Below are 17038 nucleotides of genomic sequence, written 5' to 3'. Positions count from 1 at the left end.
TGCTCTTATGCCTTCCCCACAAGCACCTTCTTAAACTCCTCTTTGGACCCATTCATTAATACTCTGTTTTGCAGGTCAACACGTGGTATAGATTTTAATTAACATGTGTGGAACCTTGTGAGAAGTAGAATTCACTTTGCAGTAATGTGATTGTTGCTGGTTTCCCACAGGAGCATCGTGCAGTCAGATGAAAAGCTGGTGATCAGCGCATCCTGGGCTAAGGATGATGATATCAGCAGGCTCCTGAAATCTCTGCCCAACTGGAGCAACATGGCTCAGCCCAAGCAACTGAGACCCAAGAGAGAGGAGGAGGAAGATTTTATAAGGTAAAATATTTTATAGCTGAAATTGCAGAAGGTTTTAAAATAGAAGTAACAATGGTAAGAACAGCTGGAAGCAAAGTAATTACAGTGTTGTGTCTCCAGGTATGAGGGGAGCTTCAGAAGTGATCTTTCCTTGAGTGGAGTAATAAAACACAAGTTTGTATGCCCTTACAGGAAGGCATTGTCTCTGTTGAACTGGAAAACTCCTGTGCATTTCTTGGGTTTGGACAACACTCTCAGATACAGGGTTTGGATTTGGGGATAGTCCTGTGAGTAGCCAGGTGTTGGACTTACTGATCTTTACATGCCTCTTGCAACTCAGGATAGTCTATGATTTCATGATTCCAAACCATCCTGAAGCTCTTTTTCCTATTCAAGAACAAGAAAGTTGAGCTCCTCGGATGCATCAAAATAGAGGGACACCACAAGTCAGTAAGGAGGCTTCAATAACAGCCACAAGCTCACTACATTCCTTCATTTTTTGACTATTCCTGCTTGCTCTGTTGTTCATCCTCAGCTATTTGGCATGTAAACCAAGTCAGGAAAGTGACTGGCACAAAAGAAGAAGAGAAAGGGTTATTTTTAATTCATAGAACAGAATAATAGAATTACCCAGATTAGAAAGGTCCTTCAAGATCATCAGATCCAACCATCAACCTGACCTACTGAATCTCATCACTAAAACATATCCTTCCGTATCTCTATGGAGGACTCCACCACTGTAGTGGGCAGCCTGTTTCAGTGCTCAGCTTTCCTTCCCTTGAATAAATTCTTCCAAATATCCAGTCTCAACCTCCTCTGGCACAACTTAAGACCATTAAGAAAAACAATTAGGACACAACATTTGACAACATTGACTTGATCTTGTCAACATTGCACTTCACACAGTGTCCTAACACACCCTTAACCCAGTCTGAACTTAATCCAGAGTCATTTATTTGTATCCATGTAACACCTTCTTCAAATCCTTTAATGACTTCTTCCAATCTTGAACCGGAAAGGCTTGTTTCTGTCTCTGGAGGAATCAAGCTTCTTTCCATTCTGTAACATTTCTGTTTAGCTCAGGTTCCTTGTCCTGTTTGATGACCCATGCAAGGGACAGAGAGAGCACTGTCCTTCAACCTAGTGATGGGAACAGATGATTGTACTGGGCAAGAATTCCCACATCAGGAATTGCCACCAAAGCTGCTCTCTGCACCAGAGCAGTTTTTCGTCTTCATCCATAGACAAGCATCTACTAAGGACACCCAAAAGTCGGCCTTGAAAAACAGTGGTACCTCCAGGGGAGATTCATTCAGAGGCAACTTTCTGTATCCAAAAAAAATAATGGTTTCTACCTTTTTTTTCCCCCATTCTGTATGCAGGCAGATTGCATTTCCTTGCACACTGCAAATCACTTGTTCTTTGAGTCATTGGCCCATCTTGAAGAACCAGGTCCTCTTTGTTATTCCGGCGAGTCAAAAAGCTAGTCTGCACATTCCCATTACTATTCATCACATCCGTGATTGGCATTTGGCTATAAAACTGTAGGAGTAAGTGAAGCTGTTGAAAATTAAAGTCTAATTTGCCCAGATTGTCATTTTCCTTGTTCACTGAATGCAAGCACAATAACATAAAGATGAGGCAGACTAAAGAGGGAAACGACAAGTATAAAATACGTCTAGTCACAGAAACATTTGCTTGTACTGCGGTGGGTATAATCAGCACTGCCAGTGTTTTTATAAGTCCAATGATACCAAAAGGATGCAGAGCCCTTAAGGTGGGTTGGGTGTTGTTTTCTTTTGAGGATTCATTCCTGGTCTCCATCTTTGTCTTCATATTATTCCTTTGTTTCTTGACATGAACGGATGATGGGATGCCCCACTGGCTCTTTTAGTGGTTTATGAACCATCAGCCTCAGGCACCAAAACCCACAGTGACTCAGTGCTGGATACTATTGATTATAACCTGCTAACATGTATTCCTGGACTGGCCAAGCTCAGTCTGATGATAGCAGTGCCAGCATTTTGATCCTAGCATCCATTTTATTCCAGTATTGTCATTTTACTAACCATCAGTTGAAGCATTTTGTGAAATCGTATCAGAGATGTTAAAATAGAAATCCCTATTAGGTCATCTGCATTGAATTCACCAAGAAAAGCTCCTATACTCTGCCTATTTTTTAGCCTAGACATTAGGACAAAGATCTTTTCTCAGTATCTGTTTGCACAGAGCATCGAGGATGAAGCCACGGTTCCTCAGAGTGCTGTTTGAATGCTCCTGTAGCATTAATTTAAATGATAATAATTGGTCTGGGCCAGTTTTAGCCATTGATGGTAAGCGACATGGCTTATACATTTCTTCAAGACTCTTTGCATGGTTGAATAGGTTTCCCCTAAAAGCTTCAAAATAAAATTAATTGCTTGTCCAATTTTTGTCATCTTCTTTCCATTTAAACATACATTTCTTTTTTTCAGACTTTCTCCTAATACAAAGGAACATGAATCCTTTGCTGCTGTTGCTTCTTTCTTTCCCTCTTGGTGTTGCTGATGAATTGGGAATAATTCTGCCATAAGCCTGAAGGCAGCCGCATATCCAAAGGGAAATGGGTCTTGCAGATATCTTGGTAAGGGTCATCTCTGTGATGACAGAGCCCACCCAAGATATATAAAAGTTAATACATAGAAACCCACCTGTGTTCACCCACTCAGTCTGATGAATGTTACTGAATTAAACATGTCCTGAAAGTTTACCACTGATTTTCACAGCGTGGCAGGAAGAGTTATCGGCGCACTGCTTTCTTTCCCCCCTCCTCCTCAAGCTTTCCTTTAACTCATTTGTTTAATTAAAAGGAAGAATCCAGTGCCTTTGCAAAAAAAACCCCATCTTCGTGCATATCTGTGTTGACATTGATTGATTCTGTTGTCTTAACCTGCCACTATCTCTTTTGCGAATACATGTCAAAAGGCAGGGTTGGATACTAGCAGAATCTCCCCATTAATATTCTGGCATGGTTGGCCAGACAAAGGGACCTGATTGAGCATATTATAGTAGCTCAGAACTTGGCAAGGGGCGAAAGGAAAGAAAAGTCGTGCCTCTATTCATATAATTAGTTTCTAAAGCTCTGAAGGCTATTTGGCAGTGGGGCGAGTGTGAAATATGCTGCCCTTATCGCTTGATAAAGGTTAGCCTTCAGTTCATTACTGAATCAGATCTGTTGGTGATAAAACCCAGAGATGTACGATATCCAGGTTTGCCTTTGACGAGGAAAAGCAATGTAAAAAAGAGCTTCACATCTGGTCACACTCGAGTTACAGCAGAAATTCCTGGTTTTCTTTTTCTTCTCACTCCTGTTGTTTTTCTGTTGAGAATTAGGAAAGCAATGAGAATTTTCTAATGAGAATTAGAAGAATTCTTTCTCAGAGAGAGTGGTGGATCGTCAGAACAAGCTGCCCAGGGAGGAAATGGAGTCACCATCACTGGAAGTTTTCAAGAGAGGAATGGATGTGGCAGTGAGAGATGTGGTTTAATGGGCATAGTGTGGTTGGGTAGAGCATTGGACAAGTTGATCTTAGTTCAACTGCAGGCAGTCCAGTTCACACACTCTGCACCAAAAGGAAGGGCTATATTCAAACAGCATGGAAGGATGCCTGTACAATGGCAGATCCTTCCCCAAATTATCCCAAATGGCACTGATCAGGATAGTTATGTTATTCCAGCTGCTTAGTAGGATTGCCTCTCCTCCTTTAATTCAGGCAATGCTGTCTTATAACAGTATTTCCAATGGGAAACTGGAGCCTACATGAAAATTTGGGAGTACATTGGAAATGTTTCACAACTGGACAAGACAGATGGCTTGGACAAGCTGGGTACAGACTAAAGGGAGTCCCATGAGAATGCACGGCAGGAGAAAAAGGTTTATACTCCAGTATTGGGGCTGAAATTCATGCAAGTTCATGAAATTCATACTGTGCAAGTTCATTGTCTGCTCTTGATCACAGCTTTATTTGGTTCAGCTGCTTCCAAGGGGACTGGCATCCTTTCTGTTTTCCATTGCATAAATGGTCTGTGCCGAACAGGCTGCCAAGGGAGGTGGTGAAGTCATCATCCTTGGAGGTGCTGAAGAAAAGTGGACATGAGGCACTGAGGGACTTGGTTTAGTGGGCATGGTGGGAGTGGATTTGGTGATCCTGGAGGTCTTTTCCAACCAGAAATGAGCAGGGGTAATTTGCACTGGAGCTGCAAGCTCTTCCCTTGGCATGCAAGATAAGAGCTGCAAAGACAAGAGCATGGAGTTCTCCTTCAGCCCCGGGATTGGGTGTTCTTCCCTTTTTCCACCTCTCTCTGGGCAGCCAGTAGAAATTGGCGAAGATCTTTGTCAAAAGCTGAGCCCTAGGTTAATCCATCTGCTGTCATTTGGGTGTTTTTTGTCACATTAGGTTCGGAGCTTTCCATTATTTTTGTTGTCTTTTGATGCTGAAGCCTTGATGTTTCAAGGAAGGCTTCTCCTTTTCTTTACCTCTTAGTTTTTTCTCTCCTATTTTCAGCAGTGGCTTCCCTGTCTCTCTGTTCTTGTCTTTTTCTCTCTCGAGAATAAAAGCTCTTCCTCTCCAGCTTTTCAGGCTCTATTTATTGTGTTCATAATACTTTGAAAGGGTAAAAGAATGGTTGTGTAAGATTGGCAGCCGACTCCATAGACCTTCTTTTTCCTCTACTGGGACTACAAATCTGGGTATACTGTAGGTGTGAGTCATTTCCATTTGATGACAGCCTGCTCCTTTATGTGAAATGAGTTTCTAGATCTCTTCTTAGATCCTATAGAAAAATGTGTCTGAATGTCTTCATGATGAGCAGAACTGATGAGAAATAGTAATGCTGCTGGGTCTTATCTGAGAGGTACAAAATAGGGTGAACATGTGGACTAAATGGCCTTTAATGGTCTCTTCCAATTCAAATGATTCTGTGATCTTCACAGGGTCTCTCCTTATCTGAGAAATTCCCTTCTGCTTTTGCTTGTCTTGTGGATTCAGAGAAGTTTGGCTGGATTTGGGCTGGATTTTGGTGTTTGGATTAATTTGGGATGGGGACACGGGAGGATTATCTGTGTTCTCAAGCTGAATCCCAGAAGAATGTCTTAACTTCAGATACATTAATCCTACAGATTGCAATATCTATTGAAATGAGTGTAGCAATGCTCAGCTCTGCCACAGTACCCTTCTGGGTGATGTCCCCTACCTAGAAAGGGAGGGCAGAGCAAGAATGTGAAGATTCAGCTTTTCCACAAAGTTTTAACAGCAACTTCTGCGTTCACAAGATTTAATATCATTAAATCCCATCATTAGAACTACACAATATACTCCAAGTCACATCCTTGTCTGCCGTGATAAATTATATAATAGAAACCTAACAAGGCTAGAATAGTGAAATAAATGTGAGACGATGGTTTGTAATGTTACAGCTTATAATTGTCCATTAGCAGTGTCTGTTTCTCAACAGTGTTACAACTTCCCAGCAGAGATGAGGAGCTGGCACCCAACACCCTGCTCCCTAATAGAGATGCACAGGTTGTTGTCAAGGCATTGCAAAGCCCAACGAACCTCAAAATCAGGGTTGACTTTAAGCTGGGCTGGATCTTCAGTCCTTTAAAGCTGAATATCGTAGGTTGGCAGGGTGAATTTATATCCACCGAGGATCCTCTGCAGCATCTTTTCATCATGACTACAATGCTGTTTGGATGTGCTGCAACAGCAACAACAAGGAAAAAAAATGTTCTTGTGCTGAATTTTTAAAATACCTCCAGGTGCTGAATCTTTGAAACAAGTGAATCCACAGCTTGTGTAGAAATAGGGCTGGGCTTGGTTTTATTCTTCTGGTGGCAGCGAATCATTGGGGATGGCTCCTTGGGCACAAAGCAACCCACGTGGGTTGTTTGTTTTGGTGTTTGCGTGATTCCTTTATGGCTGTTGAGCAAATTCAGGTACAGTATGAAGCAGCAAGCCATTTATTTCTCTCATTTTCTTTATAAATAAGAACATAATAAGAATTTCTTCGAGTTGATTCAGGGGAGATCTGTCTGCCCACGTAGTTTCTACATACAGTTTTAAAGCACCGACTCTATGGGTGAGTTGCAGGAATAAAAAACAAAATGTCTTTGTCCTGTTAACGGTTCAGTAGATAATTTTAGGGTATTTCCATGCAGCCGCAGCTCTACCCACTTCTCTTAGCCTGGATTTAAATCTGCTTTGTTTCTTCTCTGCAAGCAGTCAGTTCTCAATTGAGAGCATCTCTCTGAGGTCAGGAAGGTGTGGGAAAGGACAGGGGGTTCTCATCGGGTCAGTGTGTTCATGGGGTCATCCTAAGGGGGGGGGAGGGGGTGGTTATTGCTGCCTCCCCACCTCCTGCAGCTCCATGCCCCCTCCCAGGGAGCTGCTTCCTTGGCCTTATTTGCAGAAGGGATAATTGAAGCTAATTTCTTGGCAGAGAAAAGAGAGAGGAGCAGTAAACGAATGCAAGGCCTCTGCCAAGTGTACATCAGAGACCTCCTTCCTTGTTCTGCCATATTGATGTGGACACTTGGCTGCTTTTCAGCTCTTCTCTGGCACTGTTAGAGTGCCTTAAATGTCACCCGGGTCATCTTAATTTATCACATATGCTCTTCCCTGGCCCATCTTCCCTAGCGTACAAACTTCCCATCCTCCCATGTATGCTGGGAGGGGAAGCCTCACATGCCATCATCAGCCCCTGTGTTTCCAGTCAGTTCAGCTCAATAGGTTATTCGATTTTATTAACAGCTCATCCCTTAAATGCATGGCTTGGTTTCTGAAGGGGAAGAAGGGAAGATGGTCTGTATGCAGAAAATTCCACTTGGAAACCATGGTTTCTCCCCATCACTGCTGGTAGCAGGGATGCACTGTGCTTTTTGGGCAACATTTATGAGATCAGGGTGGACCCGGTGCTGATATGTCACTGGCCACTGTGCTGGAGAGAAAAAAAGTACACAGAAATTAATGGCTTAGCAAAGGGAAACTAAATCAAGTGCTTTGTTAATCCAAGGATTTAGCAAGCACAGCTGTCCTCTGACAAAGCAGGGATATAAGAGTGAACCCTCTTGTGGCACATACAAATCCCATAGGAATCAAGACCAAAAAGGCAACAAAGCATTGTGGCACCAGCATCACATACTCTTAATGAGCTCCCATATAGAAAGATGCTGGGCAGTGAAGAAATATACCTGAATTCTCTTTATTTACTGATAGGGAATATTAACCTCTGTCTTGAGCATCAGTATATACACACCTGAATTAACAGCAGGAGAGTGGAGCATTGCTTTCTCTTCCAGTTCTGTAAAGCACTCCATCATGAACCTCTTGGTTATCAGGTTTTCTTATTAGAAATTCCATCTCTGAGTGCTCACCAAAACTTAAAGTGTCTTTTTTGGTTTTCCTATTGGAAAGCTTTGGCAAAATCCAAAGGAAATTTGTAGATCAGGTACAGTAAGATTTGAGTTTTCAAAGTCATGGTCATTCAAACCAAGGGTACCAGCTCAGCCATCCAGAACTTGTAAGTTATAGCAGTAAAGTGGCTGCAGATGGGGTTGTATGTCTGTCTCTCTGTTCTGTTGTTGTGTAATAGAGTCAGAATTACATTTATCCCAACTGCATTTTAGAGTATAGCTTTCTGTAGAAAACTTTATTCATATTCCTCCCAGGAATGAAAATAGAAAACACACCAGGCTTTGTATTACATAGATTCCATTTCTTTTTCCAGCCTGCTTGGAAGCACTGTATTATTCATGCACAGGCTATCCATCCAGAGCAGTGCCAAACCCTTTTCTCTTTGCATGTGGGAAGGCAGCAGAGTTGTCCCTATGAGTAAACCCAACTTCTAAGCATGGTTGTGGGCAGTGCTATGTGGGTGACTCCGCATTTGACAGCTCTCAGGTTATGATTCACAAACATGCGCTCTCTTTGCTGTATTTCGTATTGGAAAGCCATGCTAATGAAGATAGAAATTCACCAAATATTTCATTTCTTAACTTTCCTGAGTAATTGATGCATTTGATGGTATAATTCAAGAGGACTGGTTCAGCTTGGGTAGGAAAAGCCCATCTATGAAATGCCTTCAGCTCCCCAGGAACAGAAGAGGACATTTGAATGCATGTAGGTGGGTAGAGCTGAGCGAGGTGTTTCATGCCTGTTGTAAAAGCCAATAACAGGTTTTGCTTGAATGAACGATCCCAGAATCATAGAATGACAAAGACTGGAAAAGATCTCAAAGATCATCTTGTCCAACTGCCCTCCTACCACCAGTGTTGCCCACTACACCATGTATCCTAAATGTCATATCTCCATGTTTCTTGAACACCTCCATTGATGGTGACTCCACCACCACTCTGGGCAGCCTATACCAGTCTTTTGGAGTACAAGTTTTTCCTACTATCCAACCTGAACCTCCCCATGCAGTGCAGAGCAAAAAGTGGTTAAGCCTGGCTATGAGCTTGACCACCCAGTTCAGCCATGGGTTGGAACTTGGGTGAGTCACTCAGCCTGTCCCTACTCCCCAGAACTTTGCTGCTTCTCATTAATATCTTAGAAATACCCAGGCAGAGAATCTTGTTAAGACCTTCCCTGAAGTTCACAAAGGATTTAGTCTATTTCCAGTCGCTAGAACATCTTATTAACCCCATCCTATGGAGAGGGAGACCAGATGAATTACCACTGCCATATTGCACTGGAGCTGGAAATTGACTCATACTATCACTAAGGCTAGAAAAGACCTCCAAGATGGCCAAGTTCAACCCCAGCCCATCCCCACCATGTCCACTAAGCCACGTCCCTCAGTGCCACATCTCCACATTTCTTGGACATCTCCAGGGATGGTGATTCCACCACCTCCCTGGGCAAATAGAACAAGATGTTACTGCATCTCAGTCCTCAGACTCAGGCTATAGGTAAGGTTTCCTCTCAAACTGTTAGTGCCCAGGATACAGCCTAAGGCAACATATTTTTTATGGTCAAGGAGAAGAAAATCCTTGAAGATACTTTTGTCTTATTTTATTTTATTTTATTTTATTTTATTTTATTTTATTTTATTTTATTTTATTTTATTTTATTTTTACCACTAATGGATTCCATTGAGCAACTCAAAGCCATTTCAGGGTTGTTCTTTCTTTTCTCAATGGCAGAGTAATCCCACAAATCTAGTGAGATGCTGGCAGTAAAGCTGCTTAGATAGTATATAAAATGCCACTGATGGGATTATTTTGCTGCAGTTCGTTGCAGCTATTATGCTCAGCAGCATGATTCCTCATTGTAAGTTCATAAAGGAGCTAATGACAGGAAGTGAAGGTTTGCAGTGTTGAACGAAAGTGGAATGCAAATGCCTAAAAAGAGCAGCTAATGATGGGAACAGTGTACTGAGGACCATGGAAAGCATGCTGCCTTTCAATAATACACTCTTAGTTTCATCCAGGGGCTACTGTAATTAGTTGGAGGAGATCTTACCTGATTTTCTCCATCCTAATGGCACACAAAAAGCCATGAAGGAAGAGGGCTTCTCCTGCCTGCAAAAGCAGTGAAGGTATTTGCCATGTTTTGGTATTTTGCCATGTGAAGTGCTTCATGAAGACGAGTATTATAAAGCTAAATCTCAGTTCAATAGATGGAGCGTGAGATGGAGTGAGTGGCAACAAACCTTTGAAAGAGCTTTTTCAGTTTCTGTGCAGTGAGCACATTTGTCTTGGTGGTCATTTTTCACCAAGCGTTATCTGTGCAGGCAAAATAATGCACTGACTAATATTCAGAATCGTTTCTCTGTCTGTTCGTCGTGATAAGCCACCACACTTTGCAGGAGGTGTATTTTGATGTATGTATGAAATAGATTGACGTGGGGATTAGAAGAGCTGATTTACAAGGAGAGATTAAAAACACCGCGAGTGAGTTATTTGTTATATACCCCAAGGAGGTTCTGAAATCACCTGCATGTGTGGGAAGGGAGGGAGAAGGCTGGGAGAAGGGGGTATGGGAATTGATTGGGATGAGGTTTGAAAATGAAATGAAATTCAGAAATTGTGGGTGAAGGGAGAATGGCAGACAAACATTTCCCGAGACAGCGGGGTCAGGATCTGCATAATACAATGTATTTTATTCACTTTGATGAGATTTGTTAACCTTCACAAGATGAAATCCTGCTCTGGGGGTGTTTTGCACTGGGTGGTTTGACCTCTTCTGTGGCAAAACCAGTGTCTCCCACTTGCTGACCTGTGCTGTCTGTCTGAAGGTGGCTTTGCTTTGCATTTCAGGGCTGCTTTTGGCAAAGAGTCCGAAGTTCTCATTGGCAACCTGGGAGATAAACTCATCCCCCAACAGGAGATCCTGCGAGACGTCAGCGACCTCAAGGCCTTGGCCAACATGCATGAGAGCCTGGAGTGGTTAGCAGGTCGCACCAAGGCAGCCTTCTCCAACCTCTCAGCCGCCCAGAGTAAGTATAGAAGCGTTGAATCACAGAATGGAGTGGGTTGGAAGGAACATCAAAGTCCATCCCATTCCAACCTCCTTTCGTGGGCAAAGACACCTCCCATAGACCATATTGCCCAGGGCTTCATCCATGGAATGAGAGTCAGATCATCTTAGTGACCTACTCTTGACCTGCTTAATGTTTTTGTTGTGCTGGAGGCTCTAGGCTTGGTCACAGTTCTCCAGATAGAACCTCACAAGAGAAGAGCAGAGGGGGACAATCACTTTCCTGCCCTGCTGCCATCCCTTTATTGCTGCAGCTCAGGATGCGCTTGGCCTTCTGGACTGCAAGCACACAAGTAGCTCCTTTGTCATAGAGCTGGCAACCAGCAAAATTATGTGATTTTAGCAGGAGGGAGCATCTTGACTTCTTGATTTCAAAGGTGCCTCATGTCAGAGGAAAGCAGAAAGCAAAGCAGCTCCATCTCTTTCTTCTTGGTGAACTCTATAGTGTGACATCTCTCAGCCTGTGGTGCCAGGGGTGCCAGGAGCATCACTTCTAGCAGAAGCTCTGATGGGTCTTTCAAGGCTTGAGCTTTTCAGCATTCCCTGCTAATGATACTCCACAGTGCTGAGACAGGTTTCAATTTCTTTCAAGTGTTGCTTGATCACTGAATATTTAAAAATACATGTATAATAAATTCAGTGGAGAAACTGAGCAGCTCTTAACGAGGAGTACCCTAATGTGCATGTCACTGGGGCACTGCTGCTCAGTCTGCAAAGGCAAAAGCAGCCCCTGGTGAACCAGGGTGCATGGAGGGCAGAGCCAGAGGAATGTGGAGATGTCACTTCTGCTCCTGGCTGTTAGGGATTGCTGGTGCTACCTCTGTGAGATCATTTTACTTCTCTCTGCTTCAACTTTCAGTTCTTTCCCCCTGAGAACAGGGATTTTTTTCTATCTGGGAAGCAGCAGAAACGTGATCTTGCTTCTTCTCCTATCATCATCATTGGCGTTGTGTGCATAGGGTCACATAGTCACCAGGTTGTGGCTATGTCCAGAAGTGGAGCTCAGCATAAACAGAGCACAGCTCTGCTGCTCTAGCAAAAGCATATTAAGCTGTTTTAATCACACACACACACAAAAAAAAGCTTTTTAAGAATAATATTCCATATGCAATATGACAGAGGTGCTGTTTGCACATCGCTGAGTGCCTCAGTGTAAGTGAATGTCAATAGATGGCATTCAAAAGGCAGCATCATGCCAAAGGTGATGTCTTTGACCTAAGAGCTGCCTCTGTCATGTTTCATAGCAGCGAGGCAACCCATGGGATGTAGCTAAGTGTGATTATTACTCTTCCCCCTTGTTTAAAATCAGGAGCTCATCAGCCCTCCAGCAGTGCACTCTCCCAGCCATCCTCTGGTTGCTTAAAACAGACTTTTAGATAAGAGAAAGACTTTATCAATACCATGCACTTCTATCAATTTCATAATGTTTTGCTTGTATGTTAAGCAGCAGATCTCCTTATATCTCTTATATTTTGCAAGGATTCATCTTTAGCTGAGCTGACACAGAAATAAGCTCTTCTTAGGACCAAGGTTTTGCATCTCAGCTGCCTATCAAGACATTCCCAATAGTTGTCCTCTATCAGATGTTCACCCTGGGGAGGAGGTCATACATTTTTTATAGTATTTCCTATTTCCCCAGATCCCTATAATATAACACAGTGAATTTTACAAATGTAGAATCATTAAGGTTGTAAAATACCACTAAGATCATTTAGTCCAACCATCAGCCCATGACCTCCATGCCCGCTAACCATGACCACCGTGCCCACTAAAGCATTCTGTTGAACATTGTCTGTGTGCAGGTTAGCTGTGGAAAGAAGCATCTTTATCAGTGTAATACTGTATCATGGATGAGGGGCCAAGAAATCATAGAATATCCTGAGTTGGAAGGGACCCACAGGGATCATCGAGTCCAACCAATGGCTCCACCCAGGACCACCCCAAATCCAAGCCCTATCTATATCTGAGAGCATTGTCTGCCTAAGCTGTGGCACCTTGGGTCCATGGCCATTGGCCTAGGGAGCATTGGAAGGGTTAACTAACAGCAAAGGAAGTTGTAGATATTAGAGATTACCGTGTGTGTAATTTCTAATTATAATTATTTAGGAGAATCAGTAATAATTGGGTAGGCTGGTCTATACATCACCATTTTTGTATATATTTATTTCATCACAGTGTTATTTCTCAGTTAAAGTAGTTGCCCCTTGACGACACTGCTTTACTGTGACAATATCTATTTGACTCTCTAAGAGAGCATCATCTGGTTGAGTGACAGTTCTTCCTATGGCCTATAACTTGGCGTAAAGCAGGACCTCTGAACTGTTTACTCAAGCTGTCCCTGATAAAGGATAATTAAGATTCTACAATCAGCTGACAATTAACAAGACAGAATGGGTGGTTTTACTATTTCTATAAGCCATACTGTGTGTTTTGGATACCTGAGCGACATGAAGAACTGCTGTGCTCTCATAGTGTGTATTTAAAAGACTATTTTAAAAAAGGAAAGGCAGTCAGAAATGCTATTAAAATTCAATAGCCTTGTATTTATTCCCAGAACTTTCTAACCAGAGGTGTTCTTGGGGCTGAGGAGTTGGGGCCGTTAGAAATAAAAACATCATTCGTAATTTCAGTTCTGATAGAAACTCAAATTTAAAACTAAAAATCAATGTTTCCAAGCATAAAAAGGCATGAGAATGACTTTCAAGCTTCCGAGAGGACGTTGCACACAGCAGTGAATAAAAATAAAAGTACAAAGTATAATATTTTACTTAGCAGCATCCTCCTGACAATAAAAATTCATCTTCCTTTGTAATAACTTCATACCAACGTGCTGAAATGTCTGTATACAAATGCCAGGAGTATCTGAAACAAGAGGAAGAAGGAGAAGGGTTAGGGAATGATAGAGGCTATTGACCTCATGGTTATAAATGAAACCTGGTGGAGTATTTCTCATAAATGGAACATAGATTGCAATCTATATGGGAGAAGCAAAAAGCGATGCCATGGGGCAGAGGTGGTGGGATAAGTCAGATGTATTTACAAACCCAGCAAGCTGCAGTTGATATACAGGGAGTTGCAATTTTTTTGAGGAAGCATTCGAAGAATAAAGAACAGAGTTAAAAAGAGATGAGATTTTTCTTTCCATCCTACCTGATCCGGAGAAGAGAAACACAAGTGTGGGACTGAACTGGGAGGAGGAAAAAGGAGAACTGCCTGTTGTTTCAAAGATTCACGCAGTGTTAATAACGTAACACTCAGCTGTCACACGAGTTACTCTTCTCTTTTCTGTGCTGTTTTGATCATCTAAATTTCTGAGCATCTGATTGCTGCAAGACACAGCGTATAAATAAGAATGAGAGGGAAGAGTAGGAGGAAGGGAAATAACCTAACTAGAAATAAAGCTAAATAAGGAGGGTTTCTGCCATGCACTGAAGCCCACCCAATTGAAGCTCAGCTTGCCAGAAGTGGATCCAGCTTTATCATTTTGGCATCAGTAGCTTTGACTTTAAGACATGCCCAGATGAAACCCAAGTGTTGCAGTGCAATGCAACTGGAATCTATGGCTCATTATACCGGAGTGGACAGGCCATTAGTCGCCCAGCTCCATTTTTTGGTAGCTGACTTTGGACAGATGGCAGTTGTTACAATCCTTGGAGCAACTCTTCCTTCTCCTTTATTTTTCTCCTTGGAGAAGATGTTGTGTAGAAGCGTTCATGCTTGAACAAGAGCAGTAATGATGCTGGTAGAGGTGGTGGGGTTTTATGTTCCATGCTCACCATATGTTGGCCCAATAGAATAGTTGGGCCACATGGTGATTCAAGAGAAGCATTGCTGAAAGAGCATGGGGAACCAGTTTGATTTGAATATTGAGCTGACCTCAGCTCAACGTTTGAAAGCACCAGTAAATTACGAACACAATTGCTGTTGAATAACAGTGAAAGTGACACTCCCTGTTGTGTTAAAACAACTCGATGTGCATCTTAACTGCAGTCATGGTTTCATCTTGGTGCTTTCGATGTTGTTTATGCCTCACCTTATAGCATAACTTATTTTCCCAACATTTGGAGAGTTCTCCTTGCTTCTCATTGGAAAGTGTCAGAAAAAGAGCACAGCTTCAGGTCTTGGATCTCTGAAGACACCTTTCTGTCCCAGTGATTTGAGATGAAACCACACTCAGAGCATCACCAAAGGCCTTAGTGAGTGGCTGGGTCCAGAATTTTGGGGTCGTTGCCAGAAAAATAACCACCAACATAGTGATGGTAGTGGCCCCATTTTCCTTCCTTGCAGAAATAGTAGCTTTCCCAGCAAAGCTTCTTTGACTGTAAATGGGCCATTTGTGGACATAGCTGTCAGTGTTCAGAAACCATGAGGCAAAGCTGGTCGGGTATGGGAAATGTTTTGGGGAATCCTGAACAGGGGGCTGTACATCAGTGGCTTTTCAGTTTGGCTGTCAAAAAGCCCCTTTTTACAGATAAAAATTGAATAACATTTTCCCGTGGATGTGCCACAATTATAACTCATTTAAAAACAGACTCACTAATAGAGTGTTTTATCATGCTGGGCAGTCTCTGCATTCTTCATTATTTAGTGTTTGCTAAGCTGATGGATCTTCCATAGCTCTTCCCTTATCTACCCTGCTACAGAATTGGATTTTATATTTTCTGAACCAGTCAGATATGACAAAGTAATTTTCTTTTTCTCTTGTCTTTTGAGGGAATACAAACTTCTTTTTAACAATAACCATTTAAGGATTAAAGTTGCTGGAAGTGGGTAAATTAATTGAGGAAGTGGTGTGCATTTTGAATGGGTTATATATGAAAATGGAAGCCGGGTTTCCTCCCCGCTTCCCCTCCTGCTTCTCAGCCTTGCCATGGGCAGATGCAACACATACTCATCGTTTCCTTTTGTCAGAGCTTCAGCTTTCTGAAGCCCTCTGGATATTTTATGAAGAATTAATTATCATAGAATCACCAAGGTTGGAAAAGACCTAAAAGATCATCCAGTCCAACCATTCACCTATTACCAATAGCTCCCAATAAACCATGTCCCTCAACACAACATCCAGTCGTTCCTTGAACACCCCCAGGGTCAGTGACTCCACCGTCTCCCAGGGCAGTCCATTCCAGTGCCTTTCTGAGAAGTAATGCATCCTAATGTCCAGTCTGAATCTCCCCTGCCGCAGCTTGATACCATTATTATGCATGATGAAGAAGATGGGACCATCTTTCCATCTTTAAGATGGTTGCATGCTGCGTGTAGGTAGGAAGATGAAAGATTAGCCATTAGCGAAGTGAATTGCAGCTATCCTTTTGAATTCAGCTGGCTGTTGGCATCTTGTGACTTCAGATCACTGTAGTCAGCAGTTACCAACTGACTGCCTTCAACGTTAAGTTTAAAATGACTTTTTCACTGAGCTTAATAAAATCAAGGTAGAAATAGAAAAAAAACCCAAATGCCTGAGTGCTTTTATTGTACGGTGCTTGTTGCTTTTCATGGCATCCAAGTTCCTGGATTTACACTTGCTATATTTGGGAATCACACACATACATGTACGCTTACTTCTCTTCTTAGAAGAAAACAAAAGTATGAGGGATTAAAACATACTGTTTTAAAACCAAATCTAAGCCAATGATTACTTTGTTGTCAGAGCTCTTGATGTTCAATGCTCTGACCTTTCTGTCTGGGAGGGAAGAACCCAATGTTAGACAATAAGCATGTAAAACCTAAGGGCAATTTGCATTAGGCATGGAGCTAATTACTGCATTTGATTAATACAAGTACATGCAAGTTTAATGATAAATATGGAAATATCAGAGTGTCTTTTCAAATAGGATATTTGCACACCCTTCTAACTGGAAGGACATGGATCTATGACTCTCCCTCCCCATTTTACACTGTTTATGGGGATGGCCTTCCTGCCTACACCTCTGCCATCAGACACACTATGACAGCTTTAAGCAAAGTGTTTAAGCAATGTCAGTACATCAAAATGATGCAGATGCCAACTTCATCCAAAAGCCAGAAGGGGGGGAAAGATGGATTGTAGAACAACTTTTTTTGCCAAATACTGAAGGTTTCTGTCATTGGCTTGTTCTTAGCAATGATAATACCAAGCATTTGCCTTGCATTTTCCAGTCATACATCCTGAAGTACTTTGAAACAGTTAGTGAAGGCCATTATAGGATCAAGACTATCCTGGACCACTTTGCACCTGTG

At 42.2% G+C, this 17038-nt stretch overlaps 1 protein-coding gene across 1 annotated transcript in view; it reads left to right on the top strand.

The window, feature by feature from the left end:
* EXOC4 (exocyst complex component 4) overlaps nucleotides 1–17038 on the top strand; it is a 365546-nt gene that overhangs the window by 309870 nt on the left and 38638 nt on the right. Inside the window, exons 13-14 of the mRNA XM_032448867.1 lie at nucleotides 171–326; nucleotides 10603–10781. Coding sequence (XP_032304758.1) covers nucleotides 171–326; nucleotides 10603–10781 — 335 coding nt within the window. The remainder of the gene's footprint in view (nucleotides 1–170; nucleotides 327–10602; nucleotides 10782–17038) is intronic.

Source organism: Coturnix japonica, chromosome 1 (assembly GCF_001577835.2).
Source record: "Coturnix japonica isolate 7356 chromosome 1, Coturnix japonica 2.1, whole genome shotgun sequence".
Lineage (NCBI taxonomy): Eukaryota > Metazoa > Chordata > Aves > Galliformes > Phasianidae > Coturnix > Coturnix japonica.
This window is presented reverse-complemented; position numbering and strand designations above follow the sequence as displayed.